Source organism: Telmatherina bonti (assembly GCF_933228915.1).
Source record: "Telmatherina bonti genome assembly, chromosome: 22".
In the NCBI taxonomy this organism is placed as follows: domain Eukaryota; kingdom Metazoa; phylum Chordata; class Actinopteri; order Atheriniformes; family Telmatherinidae; genus Telmatherina; species Telmatherina bonti.
Window position 1 is genome coordinate 28,401,283 of NC_136631.1, and position 16,483 is coordinate 28,417,765.

Genomic DNA, 16,483 nt, shown 5'->3' on the forward strand with positions numbered 1-16,483 from the left:
TAAACCAGTTATGTGGAAAAGCGTTTTGTTTGTGTGTAATATAAACGTGTTGTTCCACAGAAAACAGTTATTTGAGGAAACTACGTTGATCTGCAGCAAGACTCGAAAGCAGAGACCCATCCAATATGGCGGCGACGGTGGTTCACTCTCCAGCGCTCAATGAGGCGTCTATGTGTACTATGTCTATGGAAACTTCTTCTGCATATATGGTGTGTGTGTGTGTGTGTGTGTGTGTGTGTGTGTGTGTGTGTGTGTGTGTGTGTGTGTGTGTGTGTGTGTTCTTCTTCGGCGTTTTGCAGAAGAATCGACTTGCTGTGCCCCCCCCTGTCGGGTGGAATGATGTCTTTATACTGGAGCTGACGACACCCCACAGTGACCCCCAGGGGTCGCAGGGAGGGGTTGAATTTCTTTTAAACTGCAGCTGATGGGAAGGAATAGCATGCAGCACCGCCTCACTGGGGTGGGTGGATGGATCCTTCACTCGGATGTGGTTCTCAGATTAAAAATGACCAAACGGTAATCATTTCATATGCAGGTCTTGTTGAGTTGGAAACTTATGTTTACACAAGTTCCCTCCACATTTAACCGTCATCTGGAATAATGTATGAAGACGTGTGGTATGAAGCAGCCATGATGACTGGACAGGGACACGGGTTGTATGAAAACTTCATCAACATGTGGTTTTGTGTCATCAGGTGATAAAAGCTTCTGCTAAGCAAATGATCCATGCAGTCAGCAGACTCCTCAGAGCAGACCAGAACTTTCATTCAGGGTTTATTAGCCGACATCACAACAAACAAACTGATCCAAAATCATCCCGAGTTTCAGTTAGAAATGGGAGAAAATGGAGAAGCCAAATGGATCCTCTGAGACAGGAGAGATCATTTTAAAACATGTTCATGCAGGCAGCTGCTGAAACTGACATTCACCATAACAAGCCTGACCTGTACTCATCCACTGATGTTTTAGCAGATTTCCAGACCGGTTATGACCCAGTATGGGCTTACAGGTCCATCTCCACACAGCGGGACAAATTCTGCATCCACTCAGCTGAATGAAGGAAGAAGAAACTTTGTGCTTAAAATAAACCTTGTGGATAATTATTTCAGAATGATAAAAGGGAAAAATGTCTCTGTTTTAAGATTCTCAGCAAACACGATGTTTAAATTATTCTCTGCTTCACTATTCTTTGTATTATTGCTCTTTTATTTACTTATTTCATTTTTGTAATTATTTTCCACAGAGTGTCCACAGAGCTTCATGTGAAACGTTGTGCTTTAATTAATTAATTACAGGTTTGTTGTGATCACACACGCGTCAGGATGCTGCTGCTTCGCTCTTTTGGCTGCGTGTGTTTTACATTTGTGCATATTTGTATTTGTGCATAAAGTGTAATTGATGTGTCTGTGATAAATGAAGACAGTGAAAACTGTTTATTATTGAGAATGAAAACATTGCAGATTGAGTCAAAAATGCAGCATAAGACAAACTTTTTTTGTCTTGTCCAGGATTTAAGCAGCAGAATGATTTTCTGGATGCTGTGTTCTGCTGAGCAAAGTTTCTTTCCCAAGGGGAGCATTATAGATATAGATATAGATATAAATATAGAGAGAGAGAGAGATATAGATATAGATATAGATATAAACATAATAGATACAATGCTACCCTTGATTTTCTGGATTCTTATTTAATTTTTCTATTTATTTTTCATAATTGTTTGTATAACAAAGTTTGTATTGTTTGGCCGGACCGGAGAGGACAGAAGAGGCACAGAAAGAAAATCGAAAAGAAGAGAAAACAGAAAAACACCTTGTAGAGATAAACAGAGAGAGAGAGAGAGCGAAAGAAAGAATAAGAGACAGTACAACCTACATAAATATGTATATACATATGCACACATGCACACCCATGTGTGTATATATATATATATATATATATATATATATATATATATATAGATATAGATATAGATATATAGATAGATAGATATAGATATAGATATAGATATACACACACACACACACACACACTGGAGTGTGTATATATCCCCCCCCTGCGGGAGGATGAAACCATCAACTGTCAGGAGAACCAGAAATTAACAAGTTAAATCAGACACACAGAAAGAAAACTAGCTGGTGTTAGTAACTAAACCTCAGTGACCGTGTCACATGCAGAACACACACTAGTTTTCTGGCTATGGAAGGATCACTGCCACCAGCTTACTTCGACACTGTTTTACCCTGCAAATGCTTCAGATACGTTAACTCTGGGTTTCTGAATGTAGACTGTAAGCTGTCATTTAATTTTTTAAATGCTTCTTCTTATTGAAAATGTTGGTGAAAGGAGTTAAAATGTACACAGACTTTTATTTCATCTCCAACCACATGCCGGTTCTCTGTGAAATGATTTACCGACGCATTCATCACAGCAGGACCTTAAAATGATCTGATTTCATCCAACGAGCTACATGGTTCAGATTAAAGGCCAGAAAGAGTCTGGCACCCACTTCCACATGGGAGCTAGAAGACGCTGTAGCTTGTAACTTGCCATGAAGTGATTTCAGCCCCAGCATTGTTCCTTCTCTCCATTCCTGACATGTGACCCTGTTAGTGTCTGCTGGCCGACATCAGCTGGACGGAGCCAGCCTGGCCTATCTGCACAAGCAAAGTCCTGTCTGCACACACCAAATCCTGTCTGCACACACCATGTCCTGTCTGCACACACCAAGTCCTGTCTGCACACACCATGTCCTGTCTGCACACACCAAGTCCTGTCTGCACACACCATGTCCTGTCTGCACACACCAAGTCCTGTCTGCACACACCATGTCCTGTCTGCACACGCCATGTCCTGTCTGCACACGCCAAGTCCTGTCTGCACATGCCAAGTCCTGTATGCACACGTCAAGTCCTGTCTGCACACGCCAAGTCCTGTCTGCACATGTCAAGTCCTGACTACACACGCCAAGTTCTGTCTGCACACACCAAGTCCTGTCTGCACACACCATGTCCTGTCTGCACACGCCAAGTCCTGTCTGCACATGCCAAGTCCTGTCTGCACACACCATGTCCTGTCTGCACACACCATGTCCTGTCTGCACACACCATGTCCTGTCTGCACACGCCAAGTCCTGTCTGCACATGCCAAGTCCTGTATGCACACGCCAAGTCCTGTCTGCACACGCCAAGTCCTGTCTGCACATGTCAAGTCCTGACTACACACGCCAAGTTCTGTCTGCACACGCCAAGTCCTGTCTGCACATGTCAAGTCCTGACTGCACACGCCATGTCCTGTCTGCACACACCATGTCCTGTCTGCACACGCCAAGTCCTGTCTGCACACGCCAAGTCTTGTCTGCACACACCATGTCCTGTCTGCACACGCCAAGTCTTGTCTGCACACAACATGTCCTGTCTGCACACGCCAAGTCTTGTCTGCACACGCCATGTCCTGTCTGCACACGCCAAGTCCTGTCTGCACACGCCAAGTCCTGTCTGCACACGCCAAGTCTTGTCTGCACACACCATGTCCTGTCTGCACACGCCAAGTCTTGTCTGCACACGCCATGTCCTGTCTGCACACGCCATGTCCTGTCTGCACACGCCATGTCCTGTCTGCACATGCAAAGTTCTGTTGGAGACAGTTTATCATACATCATATGTGGTCCACATGTTGGCCCCTTCCTTCACATGATGATAAAATGTATTCATTAGGTCCGTCTCCTGATTTCTGTCCTCCATTTAATCATCTGTCACAGTTGTCTCGAGCATCAAACCTGTCCCAACATCGTTTGGTTGGTTGACTGCACAGATGCAGCTTTTAATGGTCTATCAGGTTTTTCCTTCAAAAATCAAAGAAATCAAGTCAAAGGTCATTAAATCTTTGATTGATGATATGATCAATGAATAGGTACCAAAGAGTTCTTTTGTTTGTGAGAAACTTTGCCCCATTAGCAGCACAGAGTGGAAACCAGACAGATTTAATCACAAAAACAACCCATCAGTAAATACAGTTTAGAAAACTAATAAAAGGTACATTGTGTACAGCATGTAAAAAGCAGGTAAACATCTTTACATTAGAGGCAAATTTTTTTCTTTTATACACAGAATGCCATGATGAAAGATTATTGTCCTGAAGATGAATGCCATGTAGACCAGGGGTCTCCAACTCCGGCCCTCATGAGCTACAATCCTGCAGGTTTTAATGTTTCCCTGCTACAACATGCTTGATTGAAATGAGAGGGTTCCCCAACAACTTGCTCCCATTGTATGCAGCTGCCTGCTAATGAGGCATTGGTGTGTGTCAGGTGTGTCGCAGCAGGGAAACACTAAAACCTGCAGGGTGGTAGCTCCAGAGGACCGGAGTTGGAGATCCCTGCTGTGGATAAAAGATTGATAATTAAGAACAAACCTGTACAGCTACGTTGTTTGCACATATTACAATCATTGTGCTGTATTTGTTTTGCTTTCAGCAGCTCCTGCATGGTTATCTGTGGAAGACAGACCAATTCACAGCTGCTTGCTGACCGCTGAGCAGAAACAAGAGAAATAATGAGGCCAGGTGAGCAGCTGGAGCAGACGCTGAGCCAGTGGGAAGATCTCTTATCACACACAGAACACACACTCACACACATCCATATCCACTAACAAGCCTGCTTGCCTGCTGCTGTCTGCAGTCGGTTGAGCCCCCCAAACCTCAGTGACCTCTGTATGAGGGAAAACCCCAGTCAACATGAACTGGGAGGATTCCAGTGGGAGTCTAGAAGATAGTATAACATTATAATAGCATACTTTACCTTTTAGGACATTTTCATTCTATTCTATCAGATTTCCTTGTTATTTTTACCGTTTTATATTGGTGCTTTTATCTGTTCATTTCTTTATCTATTATTGTTCTTTATTTTATGGAGAAAATCTTTGCAGGGAAATGGAAAAAATATTTGCAGTAACTGTCAGAACAATTAGACTACAGGAATAATGTCTGTCATCAAGTATATCATTCTTTTAGTTTCCATTTCACATCTTGTATTAATAAACGACTGAGAAGTTCCCCGTGAACAGAAATATTGATCAATACTGTAGTTTATTACCAAAACAAATGAAAAGTTCGCCCCACGCGGGGAGAGGGAACATTCGTATTTCCGAGCTACTTGTGGGCCGTGAACGCGTCAGTCGTAGCTCAGCTCGCGCACCCAGTCCGGTCCGCTACCCGTTGTTTACCGGCCCACCTCTTGTGACCAGGTCAGAAGACATGGGAGCGACTTGATTTCTTCCTCGTCGTCGGTATCGCTAAAGGCTCCGGACACCTCCCTCGAAACCTAAAATATCGCTGCTCACGCGACACCCCGAAGGTTTGTGACGAAGAAGAACTTGGTCCGGACGGGGAGGGACGCCTGGGCCGTGACGCTCGTGGTGAGTATTCGAGGCTGCGGCGCGGCCTCTTCGCCCTCCCAGAACTCGAGACCCGCGGCTCGGATGAGGCGTTTCAGGCCGCGGGTTTTGCAGATTCTGTAAAACAACAACATTTTAACGTAATAAATCGTTTTATCCCGCGTATGTGGGTTAAACGGAGCATCCGTGTCTTCAGTTGCTCCGTGGTGCGGAGAAAAGAAGCTGTCACCGCGTCACGGTGCGGATTAGCGACGAGCTAACGCTGTTAGCCGGAGCTAAAGCTGTTAGTCGGAGCTAACGTTTGCTTGTGTTCGAGGCTGTCGTGCTTATGTAGACATGTTTACCGGAGGTGAAAATATATATGTGAGCGGTGTGACAGCAGTGAAATGTTCTGAATCATTTCCGTGAAATGTTAACTGTAGATGATCCTGTTAAAAACTTGTGTCCCTTACTCAACGGCTAGCTGCCTGCAACACGTCCCTGCTATATCCTATTACGATGAGTGTGTGTGTTCAACTAATCAGGTTCCCTGTGGCCCGTTAGCTTTGTCAAGTGTCTGCCAGCCTCTCGGTGTTTTAGTTAGACAGACCTGCTGACATCTGGTGAATGTAAAGTCCGGCAGGAAAACATGCAGATGTCAGCAGCTAGTAAGCACGACAGAAGCTTATTTAATTTCTTGGTTAATTCTGTGATTAGGTTTACTGACCTAACCTCAGTCCCTTTGTTATCACTGGCATACTGCATAGAAAATACATGTAAATACAGAAAAAATACATGTAAATACAGAAAACTCCTTTATGTTCATGGAAGTTGTAGTGGTGCAATGAGAAAAATCTATTCCTGAGAATGAAACAGAAATTATGTCTCACATGTAAAGGTAACCCAGGCAGATTCTATTCTATTCTATTCTATTCTACAGTAATTTAGCAGATGCTTTTATCCAAACCTACTTGCATGTGTCAGATGTGTCATTGCGGTAATCTTCTGTCTCTTCTAGTTAAGGAAACTGGGTGAGAAAAGCCCGGATCATCCTCCAAATAAAAAGTGACTTACTCAAAAAGTAAGCCCGAACCCATTTGTAGATAAACTTTAGATCAAAACGCTCCATTATGGTTTTATAATCCTGTGAATCTCCAGATAAACCAACAGTCCAGATGAAGCAGATTTATTTAGCATGGTTGTTATTTGAATAACTCCTCTGATGGCACACTGATATTCTGGTCCATCTGCTGGTCCATCTACCAGTTCCTCTGCTGGTCCCTCTGTGGACATTCCTGTAGGCTAAATGATCCATGATAACACCATTATTCATCACATTGTCATCACCATCACTACCATGTTGCTAAGAGACCTCTATTTTCACCTGGACATGATGATGAAGACACTTCCTGCCAGACTTTCCACCAATCAGAGAGCTTAAACTGACGGTAACGTCCAATAAGGAGCAGCCAAAGATCAACAAGTGATGAGAAAAGCAGAAAATAATGATCCTCAATGGCTGGATAAAAGCCTGTAAACGTCTAAATAAAGGTGTGAATATGTAAACAGGAAGCAGAGACTGTGAGATTGGAGAAAGGGCCAGTTCCTCTACTGTGCTTGTCCCTCTGCCAGTCCATCTACTGGTTCCTGTACCGGTCCCTCTGCCGGTCCCTCTACTGGCTCCTGTTCCGGTCCCTCTGCTGGTCCATCTACTTATTCCTGTACTGGTCCCGCTGTCTGTCCCTCTGTCGGTTCCTGTACTGGTCCCTCTGTCTGTCCCTCTGTCGGTCCCTCTGCTGGTCCCTTTGCCAGTCCCTCTACTGGTCCCTCTACTGGTTCCTGTACTGGTCCCTCTGCCAGTCCCTCTGCCGGTCCCTCTACCGGTTCCTCTGCTGGTCCCTGTACTGGTTCCCTTTACTGGTTCCTCTGCCGGTCCCTGTACTGGTCCCTCTACTGGTTCCTGTACTTGTTCTTCTGCCGGTTCCTGTACTGGTTCTTCTGCTGATTCCTGTACTGGTTCTTCTGCCGGTTCCTGTACTGGTTGCAGCCATTTTTAAAGACAAGTTAAGCATGCAGTGGAACGGTTCATGTAGCCGGGGTGCGGGCTGCTCCTCGGCTTTTCGGCTGCAGTTTTGGTCACATTCTGTGCATAAAGAGAACTTTTATTTTCTCCAAACATTTGATTAAGTCGGTAAAACAGAATTAGACGGTAGGAACGGACAGCATCACCGGACTAAACAGAAGAACACTCTATGAACAATGTAACACTGAATACCTAAACACTTCCATGCTCTTTGAACAGATATAAAATATGTGCAAGATCTCACCTGAAGAGGGTTAGGGTTAGGCAGGTCCGTTCAGAAACGTTCTACGGTGCGTCTTTCTACCGGGGAGACGGCTCGACGGTCCAGGAAACGCTGCGTCTGGAGCCTGGTGATGGAGATGCCTGAACATGTTGCATGTACCGGACTCTTCATTTCCTCGTCATCGTTCCACCGCAGCAAAACCCAGATGAGCCGACGGTGAGGTGTCTTCTGGCTTTTCACCTGCAGGTGTGTGCAGTGCTGCTGTGTGAGGACCGACGAGCCCCTCCCCTCCAGTAAGATGAGAAAAAGCTGCTAGACGGGTCTGAAAGCTGGGTAAATGTTTCAGCTGGGAACATCACCCCAGTGAGTGGGTGTGGGCAGAGCAGGGGTGGAAGACAAACACTCTGTGGCCTGTAAGCAGGCAGAAAGCAGCAACCAGCAGGCGGATTGTCCCAGGAGTACCGTTGCATAAATAAAAATGTGGCTTTGATGAAACGCTGAGGTTTCATCAGCCTGACTGGAAGCAGAGCGATGTCTCAGCAGGCTGCTGGGCTGCAGCAGGAACAGGTTTCTGGCTGTATTCCTGCTCTCATACATAATTATATTATGATCTATAACGATGTCCTTTCATATTTACTTTATATCATTTAATAAGCATTTAGCAGATGTTCTTCCTGTGGAACTTAAAGAACCGTTTCCTCCCTGCTTCCGGGTATTTTAACGTCTCTGCTCTTCTGCCACAGAAACTCATCTCTGACCTAAAGCAACCTCCTCCAAGTGTCGACCTCCCCCTCGGTCCGGTCGGTTGGATGAGTACCGAGCAGCGTCGTACCTGTGAGCAGTGATTGGGCGCCAAGCCGGACGGGGTAGCCAACGGTGAGCCGGGTCAGGGTTTTACCTGACTGGAACAACTTGCTCACATTGTGAATGTTTCAGCCTGACGCGAAGCACGCAGCGCCGTCTGCTCTGCAGCTGCAAAGCTCTTCGTACGGGTATGCTTGTGTCACACTGTGTGTGACACAAGCATATTTATCTAGCTCGTCATGTCTCTAGAAAGTACAGAAAGGAGTGGGAATCAAACCCTGAATTAAAAACTGGCTGAAGCCGTTTATTGGAGACGATACGAGGACATTCTGCCTGTATTATGAGACTGATTTCTATGCGAAACTCTGCTATTAAAAAAAAATACACGACAACTCAAAAACGTATCCATAAAGCAAAGCCTTATAATAGTTCATCATTTGAAAAGTACCCCCTAGAGCCCCTAGTTTCATACGTTGCATTTATTACATCATGCAAAGGCACTTTACTTTGTTTTAAAATGACATGTTTCTGCCACTGCTTTAACTGTTCAATAAATACGGTTTTGATCAGTTTGCTTCGTTACAATTTCATCCTTTTGGCATGAATGTTTAAAATCAGCATATCATAATGCAGTATGAGCAATTATGTTTTAATGGAGACACAAAGTCATCTTACTGATGTGATTGTAAGAACCAAAGCATTAATTCAAGGCTAAGGTAAATATCGAGATGTATATCGTGATATGGCATAAAAATGTCGGGATATTACTAAAAGGTCATATCGCCCAGCCCTAGTTTGGACTAAAACAGAGGAGAAATGTTACTGGTCCGACCCACTGGAGAGTTCTTAATGTTACTGGTACGACCCACTGGAGAGTTCTTAATGTTACTGGTCCGACCCACTGGGGAGTTCTTAATGTTACTGGTCCGACCCACTGGGGAGTTCTTAATGTTACTGGTCCGACCCACTGGGGAGTTCTTAATGTGACTGGTCCGACCCACTGGGGAGTTCTTAATGTGACTGGTCCAACCCACTGGAGAGTTCTGAATGTTACTGGTCCGACCCACTGGAGAGTTCTTAATGTTACTGGTCCGACCCACTGGGGAGTTCTGAATGTTACTGGTCCGACCCACTGGAGAGTTCTGAATGTTACTGGTCCGACCCACTGGGGAGTTCTGAATGTTACTGGTCCGACCCACTGGGGAGTTCTGAATGTTACTGGTCCGAACCACTGGAGAGTTCTGAATGTTACTGGTCCGACCCACTGGAGAGTTCTGAATGTTACTGGTCCGACCCACTGGAGAGTTCTGAATGTTACTGGTCCGACCCACTGGAGACCAGACGGAGCTGATCGTGGAGCCCGGACTGACGGCCACTCTTCCCGCAGGCGAGCCACCATGGCGGACGTGGACCCGGACACCTTGCTGGAGTGGCTGCAGATGGGTCAGGGCGACGAGCGCGACATGCAGCTCATCGCTCTGGAGCAGCTCTGCATGCTTCTGCTCATGTCGGACAACGTTGACCGCTGCTTCGAGACGTGAGTTTCCATCTATCCGTCGCCTTAACCGCGTTGTAGCTGGGACGCACAGCTGAGTGGACTCTTCCTTCTCCCTCTCCCTCCTCCTCCTCTCCTCCCTCCCCTCCCGGCAGGTGTCCTCCTCGGACCTTCCTGCCAGCTCTCTGTAAGATCTTCCTGGATGAGAGCGCTCCGGACAACGTGCTGGAGGTTACAGCTCGCGCCATCACCTACTACCTGGACGTGTCGGCGGAGTGCACCCGGAGAATCGTGGGGGTGGACGGGGCCATAAAGGCGCTGTGTAACCGGCTGGTGGTGGTGGAGCTGAACAACCGGACCAGCAGAGACCTGGCTGAGCAGTGTGTCAAGGTAAGGAGTGCACATCATCACATCTGCTCGTTCTGTTACAGCTCTTTATCTCCGTAACACACCCATCAGCGTTCTGATGGGTCTGAGGTTCTGTCAGAACCGCCTCTGTTCCGAGACCACATGGCTGAAGATGGAGCCGCAGTCCGGTCGCATGGTGCTGGCTGATCAGTACCCTCATTCTGGTAGAATTCTGACGGACAGAACTAGAACACCCGCAGACTTCTGGTTCCGGACGGCTTTTCTTGCAGGTGTGTGTTAAAATGAAACCAGCAGAAAGAGCAGACTTGGCGTAGTACTGCCGTCATGCAGGACATCAGGAAGGAGCGATTGTTGGCGTGTTTCTTCGTTCGCTGTTTGCCTTTCATGGAGAAGATCCACATTTCATTTTATTTAAGCAGGCTGGACTTGTTTCCATCTACCGTTCCTGACTGTCCACGTCACGCTTCTGTCACATCTGCATGATTAAAGTTAGAAACAGGAAGTAAAGATGATGATGCGTAAATATCGGCCAATTTGGTTGGTTAAGCTACATCTCGCATATCATTTGTATAAAACCACAGAAACACATTTCAGAAACACGATGTGGTGTGCCGTTTGTTCTGTCATCATCCCGTTGGCTCATAGAGCTGCTCAGCTCTGGCTCTACTCCGGTAAAACTGCAGCTGGTCCTCTGCTGCTGGGGGAAGCATGGCTGCATTGACGTCAGTTTTCATCCAGAATAAACAGTAAAGTGATGAAAAATGATCATGTAACCCTGAGTTCATGTAAACTGAGTTCTGAATGGGCGTCTGGTGTGTTTCTGTTAGTAATCCCATCTGAATAATTCCAGTTCGCTTGTTCTGCTCATGCTCGTTACCTCGTCCCGGCTTCCTCTGCAGCTGGGAGAAGTGAAGCAGTGTGGAGCTGCTGCTTCAAAGCCAAAATGCTTCGTACCGTGTGCTTTCCATGTTGGAGAGCCCAACCCAGTGAAGACAAATTTTTCCATGTAAACCTCAGTTCAGAATTATTTTGAATAAATCATTCCTAATTCAGAAAACATTGTGTAACCACGGCCACTGGGTGACACGTCCAGTCCACAGACCTGGACTCGGTGGGTCAGCATGCTCTGGACAGACCGGTGACATCATGACATCCAATCTCAGCTTTATTCATGCAGGTTGTTTTTTTCTGATGGAAATGATTATTGTAATTATGTTGGGATGTTATTTTTCACAATGCCGCATGTAAACGTTGACCTGGAGATAATCTGAAAAAGGAAACGTGTCCGATGATGAAACGAGACGTTTGATCATTTCATGGAAAATATGAATCAGAAGCAGCAACACGTCTGTAAAAAGTCGTTCCAGGATGATGTTTAGCATCGTTAGCGTCTCCACGAAGTTCTGTAAACATCTGGAAGTGAGGAGAGCAGCTGCTGGAATGTCGTCCTGTTCTGGTCTGATTCAGGATTCCAGCTGCTCTACTGGACCTTGTTGCTGGTTTCTGCTTCCATGATGCTCCAGATGTTTGTACTGGTTAAAACATCTGGACTGCAGCAGACCAGTTCTCCTGTTCCACCATCAGGATGTGGTCCAGCGTGGTTCCGCTGGACCAGTTCTCCTGTTCCACAAACAGGATGTGGTTCAGAGTGGTCGTGCTGGACCGGTTCTCCTGTTCCACCATCAGGATGTGGTTCAGCATGGTCCTGCTGGACCAGTCCTCCTGTTCCACCATCAGGATGTGGTTCAGAGTGGTCGTGCTGGACCGGTTCTCCTGTTCCACCATCAGGATGTGGTTCAGCATGGTCCTGCTGGACCAGTTCTCCTGTTCCACCATCAGGATGTGGTCCAGCATGGTGGAACCTGCCAGGTCTTCCCTGAAAGAGACGTTGTCTGGATGGGAGCAGATGTTTCAGCATTGATGGAGCTTCCCAGATGTGGAAGCTGCCCGGCTTTAATCGGCTCTAATGCAACCCCATCCCATCAGAGATGCAGGCTGATAACAAGCTGGATGCTCCCTCTCCTCTTTAGTCTGCAGGACACGCCGTCCATGCTGTCCACAAACAATTCCACATCTTCATCCAGGTTTCCACTCAGAACATTTTAAATGAGCTTTGGTCCAGAGAAGACGGCGTGTTTCTGGATCCTCTTCACATATGATGGAGCTTTAACCTGCAGGTGTGGATTTCAACCTGAACTGGTTCGGTTCACCAGTTTTAATCTTCAGCTTTGTCCTGTGCCTACAGAGATTCCTCCTGATTCTCTGAGTCTGCAGATGGTTGATCTGTTTTGAAGGTTTTTCTGAAATGTTTTTTTTAACTGAGTTTGTCTCAGATTGGTGAAGGTTTGTCCATCTGAGAGGCTGACCTGTTCTCAGTTAAACCAGTGACTGCTCCTCTACATGTACCTTCTCCAGCCTTGTTGCTGCTGTTTGAAGTGGTGTTGCTGCATCAGATGATAAAACGTCTGCTTCATCGTCTGACATGATGTTTATGTTCTGCTGGAAGGAAACGACGTTGACGAGGTTTGGAAATCTCTGCATTCTGATTTGATCTAAATCTTTTTGGGAATTGAAGGAAATTGTTGTGATGAAATAAGAACTGGAGTGATTAAAGTCTCGACATATAACCACAGGATATGAACTGCTGTTTGCAGTGTAGAACCTAAACTGATGATGTCATCAGCAGGTAACACAGGTGAAGCACCTGTATAGAAACTCCTCGTCTATGGTTTCCAGGATACAGGGATGATCTTTCTACATGACGTGTCCTGAATTCCATCATCTGTTGTTGGAAAGCTCTGTAATCCCTAGTCTTGCTCCTTCATCGCTGTCTCCTCTTCAGCAGCTCTGCACCTTAACCAGAATCCTCTTTCACAGATCCAATGAAGAGTTATTTCCCACTGTCCTGCTGTGGTCATTAGTCAGTCGTCCTCCACATGTTCTGTCCACGCGCTGCAAGTCCAAACTGGTCCAGAGCTGAAACGTCATCATGTTTGGGCCATCAGCTCTGCTGATGCTTCATTTTCAGTCTTTAGTGACTTTAGCTGCGTGCGGCCACAGACTCTCTGAAAGGCTAAAGAACTCGTCTGCTCGCCTCTCCTCCTGCATCTAGCTCATCCAGGAGACAATGTTGGACCGTTTCTGATGATTCCACAAGTCTCACCAGCAGGTCTGATCCCAGTCCCAGTCTCACCAGCAGAAATAAACATGTTTACAGCCTGGTACAAAAATCCATTTTAGGTTTAACAGGTCAGGTTTACCTTCATGACAACTGTGGGGGGAGTGAATTTTTTTCTAACTCACCCATTTAAAAGTAATTTCATCTCGAAGTTTGGCATATTTAGGGGCGTGTCTTTTTGATTGACAGGTACCAATCTCTGGCTTCAAGTCAGAAGAACATAGAACAACCACGGTTTTTAGCCGGTTAACAACATGACTTAGCTTAAACCCGCTTACCTCCGTTAGCTGGTTAGCTCCTGTTATCTCCGGGTTAGCGCTTAGCTACAGAAAGTTCGGAGTTCGCTCGATGTCAATCATCCACCATGACGCTCACAGCCCCCCTCTCAGCTCCACCTCTTTGCCCATATTTGGATTTTCCGGGTGAGACGACACGCATGCCCCTGCCAGAATGGTGATGGTAGGAACCGCCCACCGAGCTTCAATTCAGCTCTCAGAAACCTACGGGTGATGTCACAGAGGCTCCGCCCATCTTTTAATATACAGTCTGTGGACGGCGAGGCCAAGTCGGGTCCTCAGGAGCTGCAGTCCTGGACATGTTGGGAGTTTCTCTGCTGCAACACCTGATACACATCAGACTGAACCAGCAGACTGTCATGTCAAGCTCAACACAAGTTGGCTGACTGGAGTCAGCAGACTTGACTCTTTTCAAGCTTGATGCTCCAAACTCTGGATGCTGGACAGGAGTGAAAGGAGAAGCCGCGGAGGAGGGGCGGGGCCTCCATTTGATGTCTCGCCATCAAAAACTGAATAGATAGAAGTCCCCATGCAGGAAGATATCTGCGTGTAATGTGATGCATACAATGCCAGTCCCTTTCTGAACACATCCTTATGTCAAGGATTTGATTAGGAATTAGCCATCTCAATCGAGTCGCCATCAAACCTGGTTCCTCTTTATCTCCTGATCTGCTCCTGATTTGGGTCCTTCCGGTTCCACGCTGAGTCCAGCCGCATGTCTGCATGACGCCATGACTGCAGCGCTTCATGGTGTTGATGCTGGCTGAGGTGATGAGCGACTGGCCGAGGGGTGATGCTGCACACATCAGGGCGTGTAGCCTGCGGTGGGGCGAGCAGCGAGGTGGTCTTCAGGGTCCTGGCGGTGTCATTCAGTTTATCCTATTTTATCTCAATTCAAATGTAAGCTTTACTTTAATGTAGTTCATTTTCATTTAATCTAATTTCACCATTTTTATTTCTTTAAATTGTAGTTTGTTTTGATCTCATTTAGTTAAGTTTCTGTGAGACACGTCTGTCTTCTCGTTCAAGTTGCAGCAGATGAAACATGACAAGCGATCTGCTGGTGGTTTTAATAACTCCTTAGATGTTTTGGCGCATCCGGAGGAGGACGCAGATCCCGTCTGATCCTTCAGGCTGCTGAGGATTTCTGTGAATTTCTCTCTTGGTTTAAAGCGGTTTAACTGTGTGCAGGTGTTGGAGTTAATCTGTACCAGAGAATCTGGAGCCGTGTTTGAGGCCGGCGGCCTGAACTGCGTGCTGAGTTTCATCAGAGACAGCGGACACCTGGTCCACAAAGACACTCTGCACTCTGCCATGGCTGTGGTGTCCCGCCTCTGCAGCAAGATGGAGCCTCAGGACTCGTCTCTGGAGACCTGCGTGGAGTCTTTGTCCAGTCTGCTAAAACATGAAGACCACCAGGTAACGGGACCACACCACCAACCATCCAGCCGGCTTTATTCCTGATTTATCCAGCTTCCTGCTAAAACAGGCTGTTAAGCTGTTAGAACCAGCTGTTCTTCAAAACAAGAACAGCTGGTTTTGGTTTGGCTCAATCAGAGTATTTTAGATCTGAGTTAACCTGAGTTCCTCCACGACAAGCCACAGCTCTGCCTGTTCTCCAGGCCCCGAGCAGAAAAGGGCCTCGTTTTGTTCTGACGGACGTGTTTGAAGACACACCAGCTGCAGAACTTTCTTCTCCAGGGGCTTTGTGCAGTAGTATGTGATTGGTTGGACACTTTGGGGTTTAGGCCTGTCACAAGTTTTGCAATTAAATTAGAAATTATTGCCATTATTGACTGTCTTTGATCTCCTTCAGTCACTTTTCACGTCATTGTAAAGTTGTGGAAATGCTGTTTGTAACGAGTCTGTTCATCCCGGCAGAGTGTTCGTTTTCTTTCTAGCTGGGAAAACTGCAGTTGATGGTTGTTATGAGTGCAGATGGAAGCTTGTTGTGTTGCTGGGTTTAGTTGTTATTGTCTTCAAACAGATGCGGCTCTCGCTCGGAGAGAAAAGGAAGAAAGGAACATCACTGCGTCCGGTCAACTTATTGTGTGCATTTTTTCTGATGGTGCGATTAATTGACTTGTTGCAACAGGCCTCCGTGGTCGCCACGGGAAAGTTCCTGCTTCCACCTTTTATGCTGATGCAAAAAACCCAATTGTTTTCATAAAACCCGCCACGCGCACACCCCGCCTCGCGCACACCCCGCCTCGCGCACACCCCGCCTCGTGCTCACCCCGCCTCGTGCTCACCCCGCCTCGTGCTCACCCCGCCTCGTGTTCACCCCGCATCGTGTTCACCCCGCCTCGTGCTCACCCCGCCTCGTGCTCACCCCGCCTCATGTTCACCCCGCCTCGTGCTCACCTCGCCTCGTACTCACCCTGTTCACCCCGCCTCGTGCTCACCTCGCCTCGTGTTCACCCCGCCTCGTGTTCACCCCGCCTCGTGTTCACCCCGCCTCGTGTTCACCCCGCCTCGTGCTCACCTCGCCTCGTGTTCACCCCGCCTCGTGTTCACCCCGCCTCGTGTTCACCCCGCCTCATGTTCACCCCGCCTCGTGTTCACCCCGCCTCGTGTTCACCCCGCCTCGTGTTCACCCCGCCTCATGTTCACCCCGCCTCGTGCTCACCTCGCCTCGTACTCACCCTGTTCACCCCGCCTCGTGC

General features: G+C 47.1%; 1 protein-coding gene across 1 annotated transcript in view; it reads left to right on the forward strand.

Annotated features, from left to right (window-relative positions):
• Positions 1–5,187: 5,187 nt before the first annotated feature.
• The window catches only part of hectd1 (HECT domain containing 1), a 55,170-nt gene continuing 43,874 nt past the window's right edge, over positions 5,188–16,483 (forward strand). The window contains 5 exon segments of the mRNA XM_079262223.1: positions 5,188–5,411; positions 8,419–8,551; positions 9,867–10,016; positions 10,130–10,364; positions 15,009–15,236. Of these exon segments, the coding sequence (XP_079118349.1) occupies positions 9,877–10,016; positions 10,130–10,364; positions 15,009–15,236 (603 nt within the window). The 5' untranslated portion in view covers positions 5,188–5,411; positions 8,419–8,551; positions 9,867–9,876.